Raw genomic sequence first — 16,689 nt, 5'->3', positions numbered from 1 at the left:
AAACAGAAAAAAAGCCTCCTAAAAAAAAAGAAAACGCTTAGTTTTTAGAAGGTGAATGCAAAAGGCCACCTGGTTTAACCTCAGGTGATGCTCACGAGGTGTTAAATCTTTCGGCGTTATTCAAATCTGAAAATGGAAGCAGGCGAGCCAGAAAGAAAGAAAATATGACTGCATCTATCAATTTGAGTAAGTGATGAGAAGATAATTTCAAGGGCAGACAGACAGAATCATTATGGTTTCTGCTCGGCCAACCTGAAAGTTAATCCAAATCTCCCGGGGCGAAGTCCCCCCACAGACACGTCTGATGTGGCGTTTGAGCTTCGCACCCCCCCTCATATCCCCTGAAACTGTATTTGTATCAGTCAGGAAGAAAATAAATAACTCTGCCTCAGCAGCTGCATTTCATGGTGATAATCTATAAAAACACCTTTTTTTAAAAAAATATTTTCTCTCAGAGGAGAATCAAGGGATGTGATTACCATCATATTGATGGCAAGAAAGTACACACAAGTTTAGACCAGTACAAAAACAAATAGACTTTTTCTGTCCCTGTCCATTGGAAGCACATGTCAATACGAAGCAGTGCAGCACCAAGGGCCAAACACTGACAGTGGCATGTAATTTTAACACTGCCTTGTTAGTAAGGTGAGATTTTTCTGTCCTCTTCGTAGACTCAACTGTTTTTTGCAGCTGAGGTGAGTAAACACTCTACCTGAGGTGAGACACATTCTGTAGATATCTCGTAAAAAAAAAATCCAATAAGGCAGTCCAAAGAACTAAAAGGAATTTTTTCTTCTTCACACTGTGACCCAGCGATCGTTAACAGGCATTAAAGGGGCATTCGTTATCGTAGAGTGGCCTCAGCATAATGTCACCACCACTGGTTTCCTGGGACACCAACCCCACCGAGGTATGGGAGGATGCCTCCAAATGGAGTTAGCCGATTATCTCCCTCCCCGCGGAACTCATTATCCGCAACCTGTAATGTCAGTTGGTGCTTTCCCCCTGCTCTGCCGGACCTCTTTGAGGCTAGAATCTGGAATGCAGCGCATCCCTTAGAAAAGCAGAGTCATCTGTGAATGTGCGGCTACTTCGTGTTATGCACTGTGCCTTCAGAATAACACCACCTTTAATGCAGCTGCACATTGCCCTGTCTTTTCCATAGACTCTTACAGGTCACAGCAAGATGTGACATGTCTGCTCTTTCGCCCCATTGGACAAGAGCTCGTGCAAACCGAACCAATCGATTTCCTCCTGAGAAAGTGGGGTGGGTGGGGGGACGAGGGGCTTGACAATAGTGTGAAAACTGTGGGGAGAGAGCTGCTGTGGGGGGAGGAGGAGCAGGAGGGAGGCCAGGAGTTGGAATGGTTCATCCTGGGTGGGAAAGCACCGTGTTCTGCACCGCGGAGGCATGACATGCATTTATTCATGACATCAGGCCGAGAAACAGTAGGGGCACGAACGCCACGGGCGAAGTGGAGGGAAAATGATTCTCACCAGAAACTTCTACGCCTCTTAGGGTGTCCCGGCCCAGCGAGTCTTAGTTTCACTCCATGCTGTCTTTCAAAATATTATAAAAGAAAAACATTTCAGAAGTACATAAACCAATATCACTGCTCCACCTGTTTACCGTGAAGAGTTTATCACATGGTCCATCTGATACATGGATGCTACACCTCACTGTTTGCAGCCTTGAATCCATCTTTTTGTCAGTATATCCTGTTATTTTTGTTTTTTCTTGCCGTTTTCACGCTTCTCTTTCAGAATATATCTTTCCGCCTTGCTGTTTTTTTCAAGCTCAAATGTGTGTCCAATGGCCTGATGAGCAGCTACATTCCATTGGTGATCTACTTGTTAGCAGCCAAACACAGACATAGCCTCAGAGGGGCTGCTTATCCCCCCCACCACCACAACCAACACCACCAAAGGAGGAGAAGGAGATAAAAGGGTTTGGACCAAAATAAGTCTATGTGTGGAGAATGGTCAGTCACACATTTGACTATTTTCGGGTTGTATCCCAGCCTACAGACATTTTATTGTACTTTCGTTTGTTGCAATAATGTGTGAGTGTATGCGCGAGGAGGAGGGCACGGTAGATTTTCAAAAATTCCAGCTTCAGATTTAATCCTCTATTATTGAGAAACACTTATTTTTCTAGTCACAGAGACCAGAGCTGGAGCAACATCCAAGCTGCTGGAAATACATCAGAATGATTGGCTGAGGATGTTCTCTGCCTTTAAACTAACAACTATCAGTATCAAAGTAATTGTTGAACTGAGTAAGTGTGTGTGTGAGGAAGACTGCATGTGTGTGTGTGTGTGTGTGGGCTTGTGTATTTACAAGCTATAAAAAAAACAGCCTTGGCTCTGTGTGCTAATTATTCATATTTAGGCGAAAGCAGGTACACACACGCATCTTTGTGTGTGTTTTATCTTTATGTGTGCGTCTGTACATCAAGGGACAGCTTGGCTTTTCCATATTTCAAACAGCCTGCGCAATACAAAGGACAAGGCCCAGCCCAACATGATTGCCTTTAATGTTTCACATAAATCACGGAGTTGTGTGTGTGTGTGTGTGTGTATAAAGATGGGGAGGGGTGCTTTTTTTTTATACACGCTCAGAGGATCGTTTCAAATTCTTGACACCCCTGATTAAAGCCTCTCATTACAACACAAATAAACAGTCTAAACACATTCATACATCCATTTGTTAAAGTGTATGAGCGCGGTGAGGAGGGAGTTTCTGAAGGACAATTTACATAGAAAATAGTCGAGCAGCTTGGAGGGATGTTATTGAGGTGAGCTGTGTTTGTGTGTAAGTGTGTGTGTGTGTGTGTAAGTGTGTGTAAATGTGCAATTTCTGATTGTGCAAAGTCGCATTTGATTTGCTGACGACTCATAACTATCTCTCTTGCTCTAACTTTGCACATAATGAGTTCCAATTGTAAGCCATGCATAGGTAGACAAGTACTACACTCATATGCATACACACACTCACAGTTAGCTAATGCCTAACCAACCCCAGCGCTGCCACAGTAGGCTGTGAACTACATACAGTACAGCAGACTGCATTCCTAATGGGCCATTCTGATCACTGCCACTCTCTCTGTGTCCTCGGCTATGCATTCAGCAAACACAGCAACTCTGGCCTTTTAAGGATCCTCAAATATAGCTGTAGGAACTCATGGGAATCAGAGAACTGCGCTGATAGTAGGTTCGGTGATGTATTTACAGCTGGATCACCTCCTACAGCTGACACCAATCAGGACGCGTACGTGAGAAAAAAATAGCTCATGATTATTGCCATGATACAAGATTACCTCAAATTAATTTTGTTTGTCGGCCCTCTTGTCTTTTCTGTTTTGATTATCCCTGCCTCTCGTAACTGTTTCCCAACTAATTTGCATGCTGATGAGTCTGGAGACAGATGTGTTTCTGTGACACTCAAACGTCTGATTTCCAAGAAGCTCGCCTAAAGGACAGGCGATGAGAGCAGTGAGGCAGGTCCTCTGTCTTATAAACGTCAGGCTTTGAAATACAGGCGTGGACGCACACCGACCCGAACGTTGTGTTTGAGACCACTGAAGGAAAGGAGACAGCGGAATCGCTGATCCGTGACATACCCCCCCCACCCCCTAGCCAGCATTCAGTGGGAGACGGGAGAGGTCTTTCTGTCAATGCCACGATGAATCTCCAGGGCAGCTGGAGAAAAAGGAGGAGGGAAAGGGGGATAGTACATGGATATATGGGAAAAAAAGAGGGAGGGCAGTGACAGTAATGGTGAATAAAGTGAGAATGAGCAAGAGGAGGGATCCTGAGGAATCTCAGGAATAGTGACTGGATGTCACCTGCAGGGTTAGACAAATAACCCCGGACACTCCTCCTGAATGAAGCTGGTGGTAGAAATACCAACTACTAGAAGTATGTCAAATTAAATGATTTATAAGTGCAAAGATGAGGAGGAGGAGGAGGAGGACGAGGACGAGGAGGTGGAGGAGGAGGAGGACGAGGATGTGGATGTGGAGGAGGAGGACGAGGATGTGGATGTGGAGGAGGAGGATCCTAAAATGTAAAAAGAATAAGAAACTGAGTGGATAGATCACCAGTCTATAGCAGGGCTAAGAGACAAACAACCAGACACACTACTAATACAAACAATAACAACAAACTAAACCTATTTACTGTTATTGAGTATTTGTAGTTGAATATTTGATCATGTTGTCAGGTGTAGCTGAGTAAAACGACTACAAACTTGCCACAGAAGCAACAGTAGTTACATAATGTTAGCTCCACTGTTTACACTAATATCCATTCAGAGTTGTGTAATATATGTAGAAGCACTTTAATTAAAACAGCATGAGGTCGCAGTGAAGTTGATCTTTGACTATTTGAAGATTAAATGTCATTTTAACCGACTGTGTGTGTAATTTTGTCAAGATTGGCACCAGAATTACTTAATTGTTGGGCAGAAATGTTCAATAAGGTCACACTGACCTTTAAACATCAAATTATAACTGATTCATCCTTGGGTCCAAGTGGACATTTGTGCCAATGGACAATGTGAAAACACCCTGGTTCTCCACATTAGTGGCACCAAATGTTGGCATTAGAGGCTGCAGAAGTTTGTGATACCCACATGGGCTTTACAGGCCAAAGGCCACGAAGCACCTGGCCTTTATCTGCTGCTGTGGACTTTCATCTATCATCACACACTCCTCTCTCTCTCAGCCTTGCATTCACCATACTCCCCCTACTGAAGGGGGGCAGTAGCTCACACGTCTTGGTGTGGCAGTGAGAGTCCAATTAAGATTCCTTCATGACAAACATGGGGGGGGGGGGGAATCTCCATTTATCTGACACACTCGCCAAAAAGATCAGAGTATAAGAGAGAGAGAGAGAGAGAGAGAGAGAGAGAGATGTGAAAAACTGGAAGGAAAAAACAGACAATTTCGCTTTACATGCTGAACACATGTCGAGACGCTGACAGGACAAGAGGTATACGGTTTCTGCCTTTAATTGGTTGCCTTTGATGGAAATCAGAAGTGTAATTCAACATCGATTGATATTACCTTTGTGATTCAAAAGCAATTTTCCCAGCTCCTTTTTCTCCCTCGCCTTTGCCATGATTGTTTCTCTACCTATCTCCTCGCTCACATGTTAACGTGTGCGCATCAGCAGGTGGGAACTAGGCGAACGAGAAAGGTCATTTCAGCCAAAGGCCTCTATTTCATTACATGCTAAGCCCGGCGGATGGGTGAGCAGACTAGTAATGACTCCCTACTGTAGGAGGCGGCGCAGTTCATTTGCATAGCATATAGGGGGAAATAAATAGATTCTCCCATGTGCGCCTCTCACCTCTGTCTCTGTAATATCAAACATGCTTTGCATTTCTAATTCGAGGGACATTTCCTTCCTTTCCTCAGACCCAAACATACATCTAATATGCTTTATTACAGCAGACATTAGTCATTCATTTGCACTATTTAGGAAAACAAAATGGGATTGTGCCGTACTCAGATCCATGTACGTGTTTTTAATGTTTTCTCATTATTTTCAAATCCGTCTGTCCTCTGAGAGTCGACTCGCATTGAACAGCCTTTCTCTGATTGATCAAAGCGATCCGGGCCAGAGCGAAAAAAATAACATCAAAGTGGAATCAAAGTGTCTCAAAGTGTGAAAAACAAATATCAAACAGAGAGGGAGGAAGTTAGGAAACATCAGGCGGTTTCTTTGAGAACATCACGGCTGATGAAAGGAGGAAGAGAAAAAGAAGAGGGGTGAGAGAGGAGAGGAGAGGAGAGGAGAGGAGAGGAGAGGAGAGGAGAGGAGAGGAGAGGAGAGGAGAGGAGAGGAGAGGAGAGGAGGAGAGTCTTGGGTGTGTTTCTGGTTGAGATTCCACTGGGGTTGGATCATTAGTAGTCATAGGCCTGGTATAGTATGAAGGGGTGCACTGCTACACTTAATTTGAGCTCTTTAATAACACACTTTATGAATTCGGTCATGTTTGCAGCCCTCTGCAGGAGACGCAGCGTGAGAGACATCGGTGGATCTCATTTCAGTCCGACAAGATTTCAGATTCAATTAACTCTATCGTGCAACACCACCTCTCTATGCGCGCACACACACACACACACACTAGTGTCCCCACTGCTCCCTATGCTTCAAGGTCTATCTCAGAGCGCTGCGTGATCATTCTAAACCTAATTACTCCGGGGCTGTCTGATGGAGGCCCACTCCTGCCCAATCACATTTGCATCGAGTGGCCAAAAGCAGAGGAAGTGCGGTCGGACAGTTGAACCCCTCCTCCGATCTTAGACAGCCATTTCTCATACTTGCATGGTGGCATGACATCCTCTCCTCCACCCCCCCCCCCTCCTGTATCCTATACCTCAGCTTCCTCCTAATGTCTAGATGCCTCAAAATTCATGGTGACATTCAATTTTGTGACGCTGTATTGTCTTAACCTGGCATACACAGGAGTTGTTGTTTTATTGCCTTCTGTAGCTGTGTGACGTTAATCCCTTTCTGTGGGGAGGGGGGCTTTGTTGTTGCCTGTTTGGCCCCCTGCTGGGCCTCTTTGGTACATGACTGGCAGGAGACTAATGGGGATGTCACACTCAGAAGACATTTTTGTAAGGGAATTTTGAGTTCAACACAACACATAAATGACCCCCTTTAAAGTCAGGCGATAGACTTTGAAGACACAGGCAGGAATGGGAGGGGGCTTTTTTTATTTTTTTTTTTCTAGGAAGTTGAAAAAGCCGACCTGCTCTCTGTATTGTGCCCTCAGTGACATGATATTTCTTTTAGCTGGGCAGCCATTTGAAGGTGATATTGAGGCATGACTTTGCACTTGGCAAGGCTGCCAAAAGCTGCAAAAGTTCACTATTGAATTCCCTCTGAAATATTTATCCTTGACAGGGGAAATTTGTGCCTGACTTTGCTTTTATCCTCCTATGCAGAGAGGGTCAAAGGTAGAGGTCACCTCCATAGCTGACAAGAAGTCACTGTGTTGCTCACAGGCGTTCCGAGGGGAGGGAATCCTTACCGATGTGGACAACGCTGACATTACTGCTAGCACAATCCAAGATGTGCTTCCTGTAATTAACTCGAATTCTTCACATTACTCATCCTTACGTACAGCCTGACTCTGCACCCCGTGCTCGCCTTCACTACCTCAGCACAGACATTACGATGAGTGAGGCAGAGAAAAAGAAGAACAATTATCATTTTCTCTCAGATTACATTCAGCAGATGTCAGGGCCCACATGTGGAGGCGGCTAATTGCTGTCTCCAAATCAACTGTGGCATAATACTACAAGCATATGTGAGCGTATGTGTATGCCAGGGAAAGTGGAAGGGCTGAGAAGAAAGTGCTGTGTGTGTGTGTGTGTAAAAAGCCAAGCTAATGTGTCTGTCATGTCGGTGTACTAATGATCAAACTAGCTTACCCGCCATCAGCTGTTTACACCCACACGAGCAGAAAGAATCATATGGTACAAAGAAGCTGCACGGGAGCACGCTAACTACCTACTCTCATGCTACACATGAGATTATCATGCTTTCGTGGCATGGTGTATCCATGTTCTTGGCATACTCACGCATGCATGGAAATACACATGCTTTTGCCCCTCCCACCCCCTTCCTACACACTTTGACACTCCAAGCGTGCAGCCGCAATGCTTAGAATAATAAAGATTGAAGGATAGAAAGCATTCCTCCACTCCAGCTTTACTGATTCCACAACCTGCTCTCCCGCATCTCTCTGTGTAGCCCTGAGTGGGGCTGCATTCGTGGGGAGGAATCGGACAGATGAGTTCCCTGGTGGGGTGGGAATGGAGGGTAGGAGGGTGAGGAAAGAGGTAGGGGGTGAGGGGGCGTACAGCTGTCACACTGAACTCCAGTATCGGCTGATGGCTCGGCGTGAGGCATGCCACTTATCAGATTGGTGGGGAGGGTGGGAATAGAGGGGGGGGGGGCAGGGGTGAAGAGGAGATAGTGTGTGTGTGTGTGTGCGGTGGGGTGAGGAAGCACTAGGAAGAAAAGGGTGAGTGAGATGCCAGAGCCCATTAACAGTCTTTTCATCTACACACACAGGCAAACATGCATTATACACACACAGGGACATGCAAATGTACATACAACTTGGAACTGCACGCACACACACACACACACACACACACACATTAAAACGTTCAAAATCGCCAAAGATCCTCAATCCTCCCTGCAGGCAGACAGTAGCACGATGCCGTGACTGCTGCTGTGAAAAGCTCCCTTCTTTTCTCATTCCCCCTCTCCCTTTCCTTTTCATCTTTCTTTCCCACTCTCCCTTGGTGCCCCAGTTCACTTCAGTGCACACGTTCCCTCTCTGTCTCCTTCCACCCTTACACGATCCACCCCCACCGCTCTCTGGTTCCCATTTTCCTTCCCAGCCCTTCCATTTTCACAGTCTCCTTCGTGCTTCTGTACTATACACTTCTCTCACTTTTGTCAAAAATATATTGACACGATAAATGTGATAGTTAAATTTCAGTACTGCATGTATTAAAACAACACTCACACCTTTTAAAGAAGACAGTTTGGACCATACGGAACTAAAATATGATTTAAAAGTTATGGTATAAATTTACAATATGCATTTTCACTTAGTTTAACAATCGAGCACTCATTCTTGTGGCTCACATGGGGTCAATTGTTTTTCTTTTTGCGTGTTCACACACAACATAGCCACGCACGCATCAATCCCATCAAGAGACGGAGATGCAGCTTTGATGGAGGAGGTCAGTCAGTCGCAGAGCATATAAACAACACCTCATTAGGAATGTTGAAGGGAGTCTGGCCGAGACATCATTGTCTGCTAGCATGTTAGCAGAGCCCTGGGCAAAAGCTTCTAACATCTAAACAAACCTGATAGGACTGGAAAGTAATGATCACATGTTATCCACTAGAAAGGACATGAATAATCACGTACAATGGTTTCAGGGGATAATGTGCCCCCTGTGTGCTCTGGACACGCGTGCGACAGACATCCTTGAAATAATAGTGATCCCCAAGCAGCCTAGGGCTGGTTTTTATCCTATGCATGCATGCACACTGCCGTCCATTCATAAGATTAAAACCTATCTATTACTGGGTGGTAGAGGACTGTATACCAGGCAGCCTCACATCCTACAGTCTGTGTAGGATGAATCCGGAGTGGCAGGGAAGCCACTTTTTTTTTTCTTCTTCGCTTTGGGCGTTAGGCAGTCAATTTTCTTTCCATCACACACCCGCACATTTTCAGTCATTCTTGCACTCACGGTATTTATCTCACACTCTCTCCATATATTAGGCCATCCTCCTTTTTCCCTGGCTCTGATGTTAATGCACTTCCAATCAGCCTGTCCATTAAGCGGACGTGCACTACACGTTCATCAGGCCGTTCCGAAGGGCCTGCATGCAAATGAGCTCAAATTGCAGCTCGCTGCAAACTCCTTGAAATCTCCTTAGCGGGAGAATGTGAGTGTAAGACATGCATCTTGTGAGAAATGCAGAAAAAAAGTGAGAGCCTGCCTGTCCATTTCATGCAAATGAAGACAAGCAGTACAAAGGATTAACCCAATCAGGATGTCCTTTTGATGTTTTGATGCAATGGTGAGGCATGTGAAATGTGCTAATGCAAATTTTATGTGTGATGTGTAAGGCTGAGCGTCAGCCAAACCGTCATGCACAGTAAAAGTTCTCCATTTCTGAAATCAGTCAAAACTTTTGCGAGAAAAGCAAAAAGAGATGCACAACAGATCTTTCACTTTTTTTTATATCCTCCTGTTTTGACCGCCAGGCATATCAAAAAAAAAGGTTTGTTATTCTCTCCAGTGGGACACGTTCATTCTCACCTCAGTTCTTCGCCATTTCTAACTTTCCAAATCTGTTAGGATTGTGAGAGAACAGAGGAGGACAGTGTAGACACGTAGGTGTGAGAGCTGTCATAGTTTTAAATAGAAAATTGTCTGAGGTATCAACATGGAGCAGAGCAGAGAGAAGGAAGGCTGCAGCTCAGGAGTCAGGCTGGTTCAGAAGGCAGCCTCTTTGCATTCAGGAGGCACAGGGCCTGGCGTTAAATGCATAGGGCAGGAGAAGGGGGGGGGGGGGGGGGGTGTCAGCGAGGCCCACCGTGTGCCAACTCTTAAGTGACTGTGGCACTCAAAGATAATGAAGAACGATGATGAGGCCAAGGAGGGCATGCCGAGGGGGCACGTGCGCCGCAAAAATCACCCAGCAGCCGCCTATCAGGCCAAGCCACTCAAAAAAAGGCTCGCCTGCAGCGCTGGATGTGTGTCACAGTGTCTCACCAGAACCTGTGGCTCAAATTTTTTAACTTTTACATTCAAATTTCAACATTCACACACACACTCCACTTTGTGTTCTCCACATATGTGAAACAGAAAATCTGAATGCGTCATAGTGCATGTACACCACAGGATACCAAGAAATAATGGGAGATGAGTGAGCTCCCCACATTCCTCAATCGTGACCTCGAAACACACTTGTCGTCTTTATTGTTCATTACTGAGCCGTGCGCCGCGATATGCTAACTAATCCCATTAAACTAATCCACATGAAAACAACTTACGGCACGATAACAGCTCACACCGCATCCACCGTTAATTTATTCCATATTTAAATGTGCACAGAATTGAAATAATTAATGTGACTCGCCCACTAATTTTCCTTGTGGCAGAGATAGTGAATGGATACCCGCTGGATGTTTGTTTTCATCAAGTAACTTTGTATGTTTCCCCCATTACTATTCAGTCTAAGGTTCAAAATGGCATCATTTGGGGATAAAAATTGTGCTTGGGGCCCCAAAATAGTTCACCTGGTGGAGCTATCATCCTTTATACGGCAGCAGCTTGGGTTTGATTCCAGCCTGGTGTGTGTCTTCCCCCCCTCTCTACTCCCCAAATATGCGTTAAAGGTGAAGATGCCCATAAAAAAGGGCAGCAGGATTATTTCTCCTTGCAAACCTGGTTTAAGTCTTGTTTAAATGTGCCTTCCTGTTGCACATGAGTGGGTGTCAGTGTCTTTAACATTTAAAATTAAAATCACCATTATTAAATCTTTAGCTTGTGAACATTTTGTGAAATTATCTAACACATGTTGGGAGCAGCATCCTGCCACCCCCTGCTTCTAAAAATCTTTTAACTGCACGATGAGACAGCAGCTGAGAATCCCAGCCATGGGCAACAAATCCAATCTGCAGTCTATTTTATCATCTCCAAAGGTCTTTTATTCCCCAAGCCAAATTACAGCTCCCACATTAGCACCCGTATTGGGCCCTGCACATTTTCTACTGGTTAACAAATGCTGAGCGTGTTTGGATAGGAGGCATGTGCACATGGGACTATGAATAAAACATGTTGCCCTTATTAAAAATAATCTGGCTCAAAAGTGCCAGGGGCCCTTGAGGTTGATAACCCAACACACCCACAAACCCCACTTCTCACAGGGTTCAAGGACAGGGGTCCCTGATTAGTACTGCCAACATCCAGAGAATGCATTCAGATTCTGTATGATCCAGTGGTGGATGTATTGAGTGGAATCAAATAAGGCAAAAAAAAGCGATTGATGTTCGGGGCTACACATGGTGGGGACGGAGGGGGAGTGAGGAGTTCCTACCTGAACATCTCGCCCAGGCCTTTCAGCACACCTTTCTTGGCTTTGTTCTTGTCCTTGTCTTTCTTCTTCTCCTTCCCCCCAGGCCCCTTGTCCTGATCTTTCCGTTTGTCGTCTTTGGAGAGGCTGCCGTTCAGCTCTGGGCCCACCATGAGGTCACCGCTGGTGGACATGGACTCGTGACCTGATCGGGAGCTTCCCTCTGTGTCCTCGTCCACTGGATGGAAGAGATAAGAGAGCGAGGAGGGTGTGAAACAGCAAAAGATGATAACATGATAAAAGAAAAACAAAATCAAACAGATTTCACTTGACTCCCTGCAAGTTGCATTTAAAACCAGCCCAGAATTTTTTTTTGTAACATCAGAGACTTGAAAAAAAAGCAGCTATGTTCCACAAGGTACAGCAGCTTTGAACAAAACACACTGAATACACTCGCCTCATTAGAGCAGAATATATTTACATTGTGCACCCGATGAGAATAGAATTCACATGTTCACTTAGCTGAGAGCCTGAAGTTATTTCAATTGTGTGCATTCCACAAAGATCACAAGAGGACTTTTTCTGGTTTTACATGAAAAAAAAAAGATGGAAGAGCATAATGATAGTCATATGAATCTGGTTTTTAATTACGTCTGAACTAATTTCAACTCAGACATCAAACTGAAACAGAACTCCTTAGGTGATGCAAGGTTGATTAAACTCAAAGTTTCCATCACATCTAATCAGAACTGATGTGCAAAATGTAATTAATCTGTCAGTAATTATACATTTAAATAATCTTGAGAAAGGCTCCCGGGGATCTTAATTGCAAATATAGTCTGATTCACAATCGACATAGCTCCTCTCTATATCTCCGGCTCTGAGGCGTGAGGTAGATGTCCTTCAGATTACTACAGTCCAAGTTCTTCCTTTGATGGAAGAGAGAAAGGCGCTTATCATGAGGGAAACAAGAGGGAGGGGAGAACCACGACAGATTCTCAGCATACGGGATGAGGCACACTACAGGCAGGGAGGAGCGGCTGGATTCACATTTCAAGGATGAACAGTGGGGTTTGTTTTCTCCTGTGATGTGTGGAGCTATCTGTGCTTTTCTTTCACAGGGAAATTAATGAAATGGAATCTTAACATGAGGCGGGGACAGAGAAAGGGATCGGACCGGCGGCTTAAAACCCTGCTGAATTATGCAATTCATTCCTGCAAGTGGCCCCTCCCTTTCTGTTTCTCTGCCTTCACAGATTTGGCAGGTTCAGGATGGGTATCAGTTTTATCACCTGCTTATCTTCCACTTAAGAGCATCAGTGGTGAATAGCAGCAGTGAGGTGTATCTGAATATTTAAATAATGAGATTATAGCAGTAGCACTGATGTTGCTGCTGCTGCTGCTTAATGACGCCCAGATGAAGATAACACACACAAAACACTGTAATCCAGGGCCTCCCACAGGACAGCTGCCACGTGTGCTTATATGCACGCCTGGGTTCACAGTCATATAAAAGCAAGCACATTGTGTTAAGGCAGGCCAAGCTAAAGAATCTCACTGAGATTAAAAAATCTCTTTTACAAGAGTGTCCTAGCCAAGACTGGCAGCAGAAAAAAAAATTAACAGGGTTGCAGACAGCCACACTGACAGACACACACTCCTCCATTCAATTCAATCTTTCAACTAAACTGAGACAGAAAAAGAACCTATCTCCCATCAAAAAAAGGAGATAAAAGCCTTTAACACCAGACATCAAAAGGTGAGGCCATCTCCAGTGATTTGATGGGAAAGAAAAAGGCTGACAATCACAAATGACAGCAGGAGCATTGATGAAAGTGTCAGGAGAGTGAAAGATAATTTGCACTGACGGACAACCACAGGAAACATTTTGTCACTTTTTCGGAAAGACTACCATTATAAACTCCCCTGCTTTAATAATCAAGGACATTTAAGCTGTCCTGGCAGCTAAGGTTATGACAGACAGGTACAATTGACAGTTGTCTTATTCCTGTATGTGAAAGAAGAGGGTTTTTGCAGAGCAGAGATGGTTTTTCTCCCCCCCCTCTCCTCTCTTATTTCTCAAACGATGCAACACATAGTAACACAAGCGAAAGTGCATTCTTTTATTTATTTTTTTTTAGCCCTGCAGGATATCTTGTGGGGACACATTTTCTTTAGGTGATGCCACATTCTTATTTTATGTAAATAAAAGTCTGGGAGCAGAGGTAGGCAGGGGCTTATCTGTCAACTTTGACTATTAACCTCAGTGACGAGCACAGACTGGCTGCTTTTATCTAAATTGAAAAACAGAGTTATTTGAATATCATGGGGAGAATGCAATATACAGCGGCAGGGGAAATCGGTTGCTTTCCCCATTTTTCTTTGCAGAGATAAGACTGTATTTAGTGGCTTGCCGACAGAGCTTATGAGAACAAAGAGTTTCAGGCAAATAATTCCTCCTTTTTTCAAATGTCCCCCCAGCTCTTTTAATGGAATCCTTTAATGGTGAATGGAAATTTATATCGGGTGATTACTCTTGTGGTGTTGCAGTGTTATTACCTGTCGGAATCCGTCAGACAACCTGTCTCGCTATATCCAACGTGTGTCTTTTTTTTTTTTTTTTTGTCATCAAACACCAAGAAGGGGGTGGATACACTTACTCAAAAGGAAGGTGGAATGTCTTTTCTACCTCTTTATAGTTTGGAATAAATTAAAGTGATTTGGTTGCGGTCCCAGTCAGGTACACGGGAAAACAAACACTGGGAAACCTGGCATACCTGTGGGGTGCTGCGTGCCAAAACTAACTGGCGCAGACCGAAGCAAAGATGCGTATTTCATTTAGAATCATACCAACGTGCATGTACATATTATGTGTCAAATGGAAACAACATGCGTTGAAAAGAAGTGGGTAAACCATTTTCTATCCCTATTGTGCTTTCCAAAATACAAGGCAATGCACTTTAAGAGTATGTAAGCTCCTGGGAAAACATGTTGGCACAGTCTCTGGCAATTCCAATCAGCATATGCTATGTAAATATTAATGAGTTTGTAACCAAGGCCCTTATTTCAGCTGTGCTTCTGGTGACACGCATCTGGGTGGCAAGTGGGTATCCCTAACCCACTTAACGTGGTGGTGAATACTGTGAAAATGCTCCGGGGAAGTATTATTGAGTTGGCCTATATTGCAGTGCAATATTCTAATAATGTCTTCTATTGTATGGCAGCATTGTGCACACTGTTCTGCATCTCTGTTTATTTAAAGTCTACACACTCACATGTGTCCATGCTGTTCTCCTCCTCCGCTGCAGCGACACCGGACTTCTCGTATGACTTGTCAATCGCAGCTCGGAAACTCTCGTTACAGACTCGGCCCCTGATGAGCGAGCGCGGCCTGTTCACGTTGATCTTGCCGTTGTTCATCGAGGCCTCGGCGACGGCCTTCTGGAGGCTCTCCAGGGAGCTGGACTTCTTCAGACCAAGCGAGGGTCCGACCTCTTGTTCGGCAGAACCTTCAGAAAGAGCAAAGCAGGCTTATTAGAATTTGATTCTAACTCCTCCAATGAGGCGACCTAAAGCCCATCAATGAATCATTCACATTTTGCTGGTTTGGAAAGGGATGATGGGATGCATCTTACTTGGCAAAGCAAAAGAATGAGCGAGTCTGGCAATTAACATGAAAAACAAATGATGCTATTGCCTGCCCAATGAAGTGTGTGAAATGAGAACAGAGTATTATATCTTCGCTGAGACATTTTCCTGTCAAGAATTATAATTCAACCTTTGTCTTTGTGTCTGCAGAGTTAAATTATGTGGCTGAAACATAATGCATATAAATGGGCCGCTATCAAAGACAGCAATGTACCACAACACCAAAGCGATTATTAGTGTTACGCTAAAATATAATACATTCACACAATGCTAAGATAAACCTCAAAATATTTTTTTTCCTTTTGAACTTCCGAGACATGAAAGAGAACAGAGAGAGTAAAGGGGTGGAAACATATTGTAGACTACAAATTATCCGAGTCCACACATCTCACAACTCTAACTAATATTTTGCTTAAATTTGGAGGCTGTAAAAATGTTAGTTGATAATGAGACGTGAAGATGATGACAGCGTGGAGGCAGAACCACTGTGAAATAGGCTGTTCTTAGTCTCCTGACATGCAATATATCACCATCAAAAAGTATCAGTATAGATTAGACTAAAAATAAAGCTGGAGGAAACACAGTGAACAGAATAAAGATGTTTCAGACTGTAAGAATGTTTATTTGTGCTGTAAAGATGGATATTTCAACATCAGTTTTGGAGCCAGCCTCAAGTGGCCGCTTGAGGAACTGCAGCTTTTTGCACTTTTCGCTGGAAATTGCACCCTCAGGTCGGATACAAATGACTCAATGCCATGGCTTCAACCCTGTAAGTATCATTGATGGATACACCGGTAGACCAGCTGTGTGTCTAGCATTCAAAGTGAATGTTTCACAGTCAACCTCCTCAACAGCTGAGCTAGACCCCAGACAGCTGTAATTATTTTCCCAATGCTTGCTAGGGGTTTGTTTAGGGTATGTAAGTGGAGCGGTATTGGTATTTCATTTTGTCAGGGAGCGTCCGTCAGCTCCCTGGAGCTCTTACCTTACCCCCTGGTTGCTAAACAAGCAGCCTGGTTGATTTTCTGTCCCCTTTATTCTGCTTTGATTCATCAGGCTGCAATGTGCTGTCAAACATAACAAGATGGAATTCTGAATAATCTGCAGGTGAAGCCTGGTTAGATATTAGATCGCTAGGTAAACGTCTGTGGAGAAAACTCTTAGTAATAATGGATACACTGTTGATTCAGTTACTTGCAGACTCTCAGAGGGCGTAGCACATGTCGATGGAGTCTGGACAGAGAGGCATTGTGTTTCTTTGTGGCTCCCTGCAGGCCGCACAGACCCACCACATGTGGTAAATACACGCTGCCGTTTCCTCTGAGGGTTCAGGTGGTGTTAAAAAACGACCTCTGTAGCTCTTTCTGTTGGTTTTCAACTGCAAAATGTTGCTTTTATGGTCCTGTTT

General features: G+C 44.3%; 1 protein-coding gene across 3 annotated transcripts in view; it reads right to left on the bottom strand.

Moving 5' to 3' along the window:
• pard3aa (par-3 family cell polarity regulator alpha, a) overlaps positions 1 to 16,689 on the bottom strand; it is a 296,902-nt gene that overhangs the window by 78,174 nt on the left and 202,039 nt on the right. For all 3 annotated transcript variants that reach the window (XM_028433418.1, XM_028433420.1, XM_028433417.1), the window contains exons 18-19: positions 14,909 to 15,142; positions 11,658 to 11,871 (exon numbers count right to left, since the gene is read on the bottom strand). In XM_028433418.1, coding sequence (XP_028289219.1) covers positions 11,658 to 11,871; positions 14,909 to 15,142 — 448 coding nt within the window. The remainder of the gene's footprint in view (positions 1 to 11,657; positions 11,872 to 14,908; positions 15,143 to 16,689) is intronic.

This window comes from Parambassis ranga, chromosome 20 (genome assembly GCF_900634625.1).
Source record: "Parambassis ranga chromosome 20, fParRan2.1, whole genome shotgun sequence".
NCBI classification, from domain to species: domain Eukaryota; kingdom Metazoa; phylum Chordata; class Actinopteri; family Ambassidae; genus Parambassis; species Parambassis ranga.
This window is presented reverse-complemented; position numbering and strand designations above follow the sequence as displayed.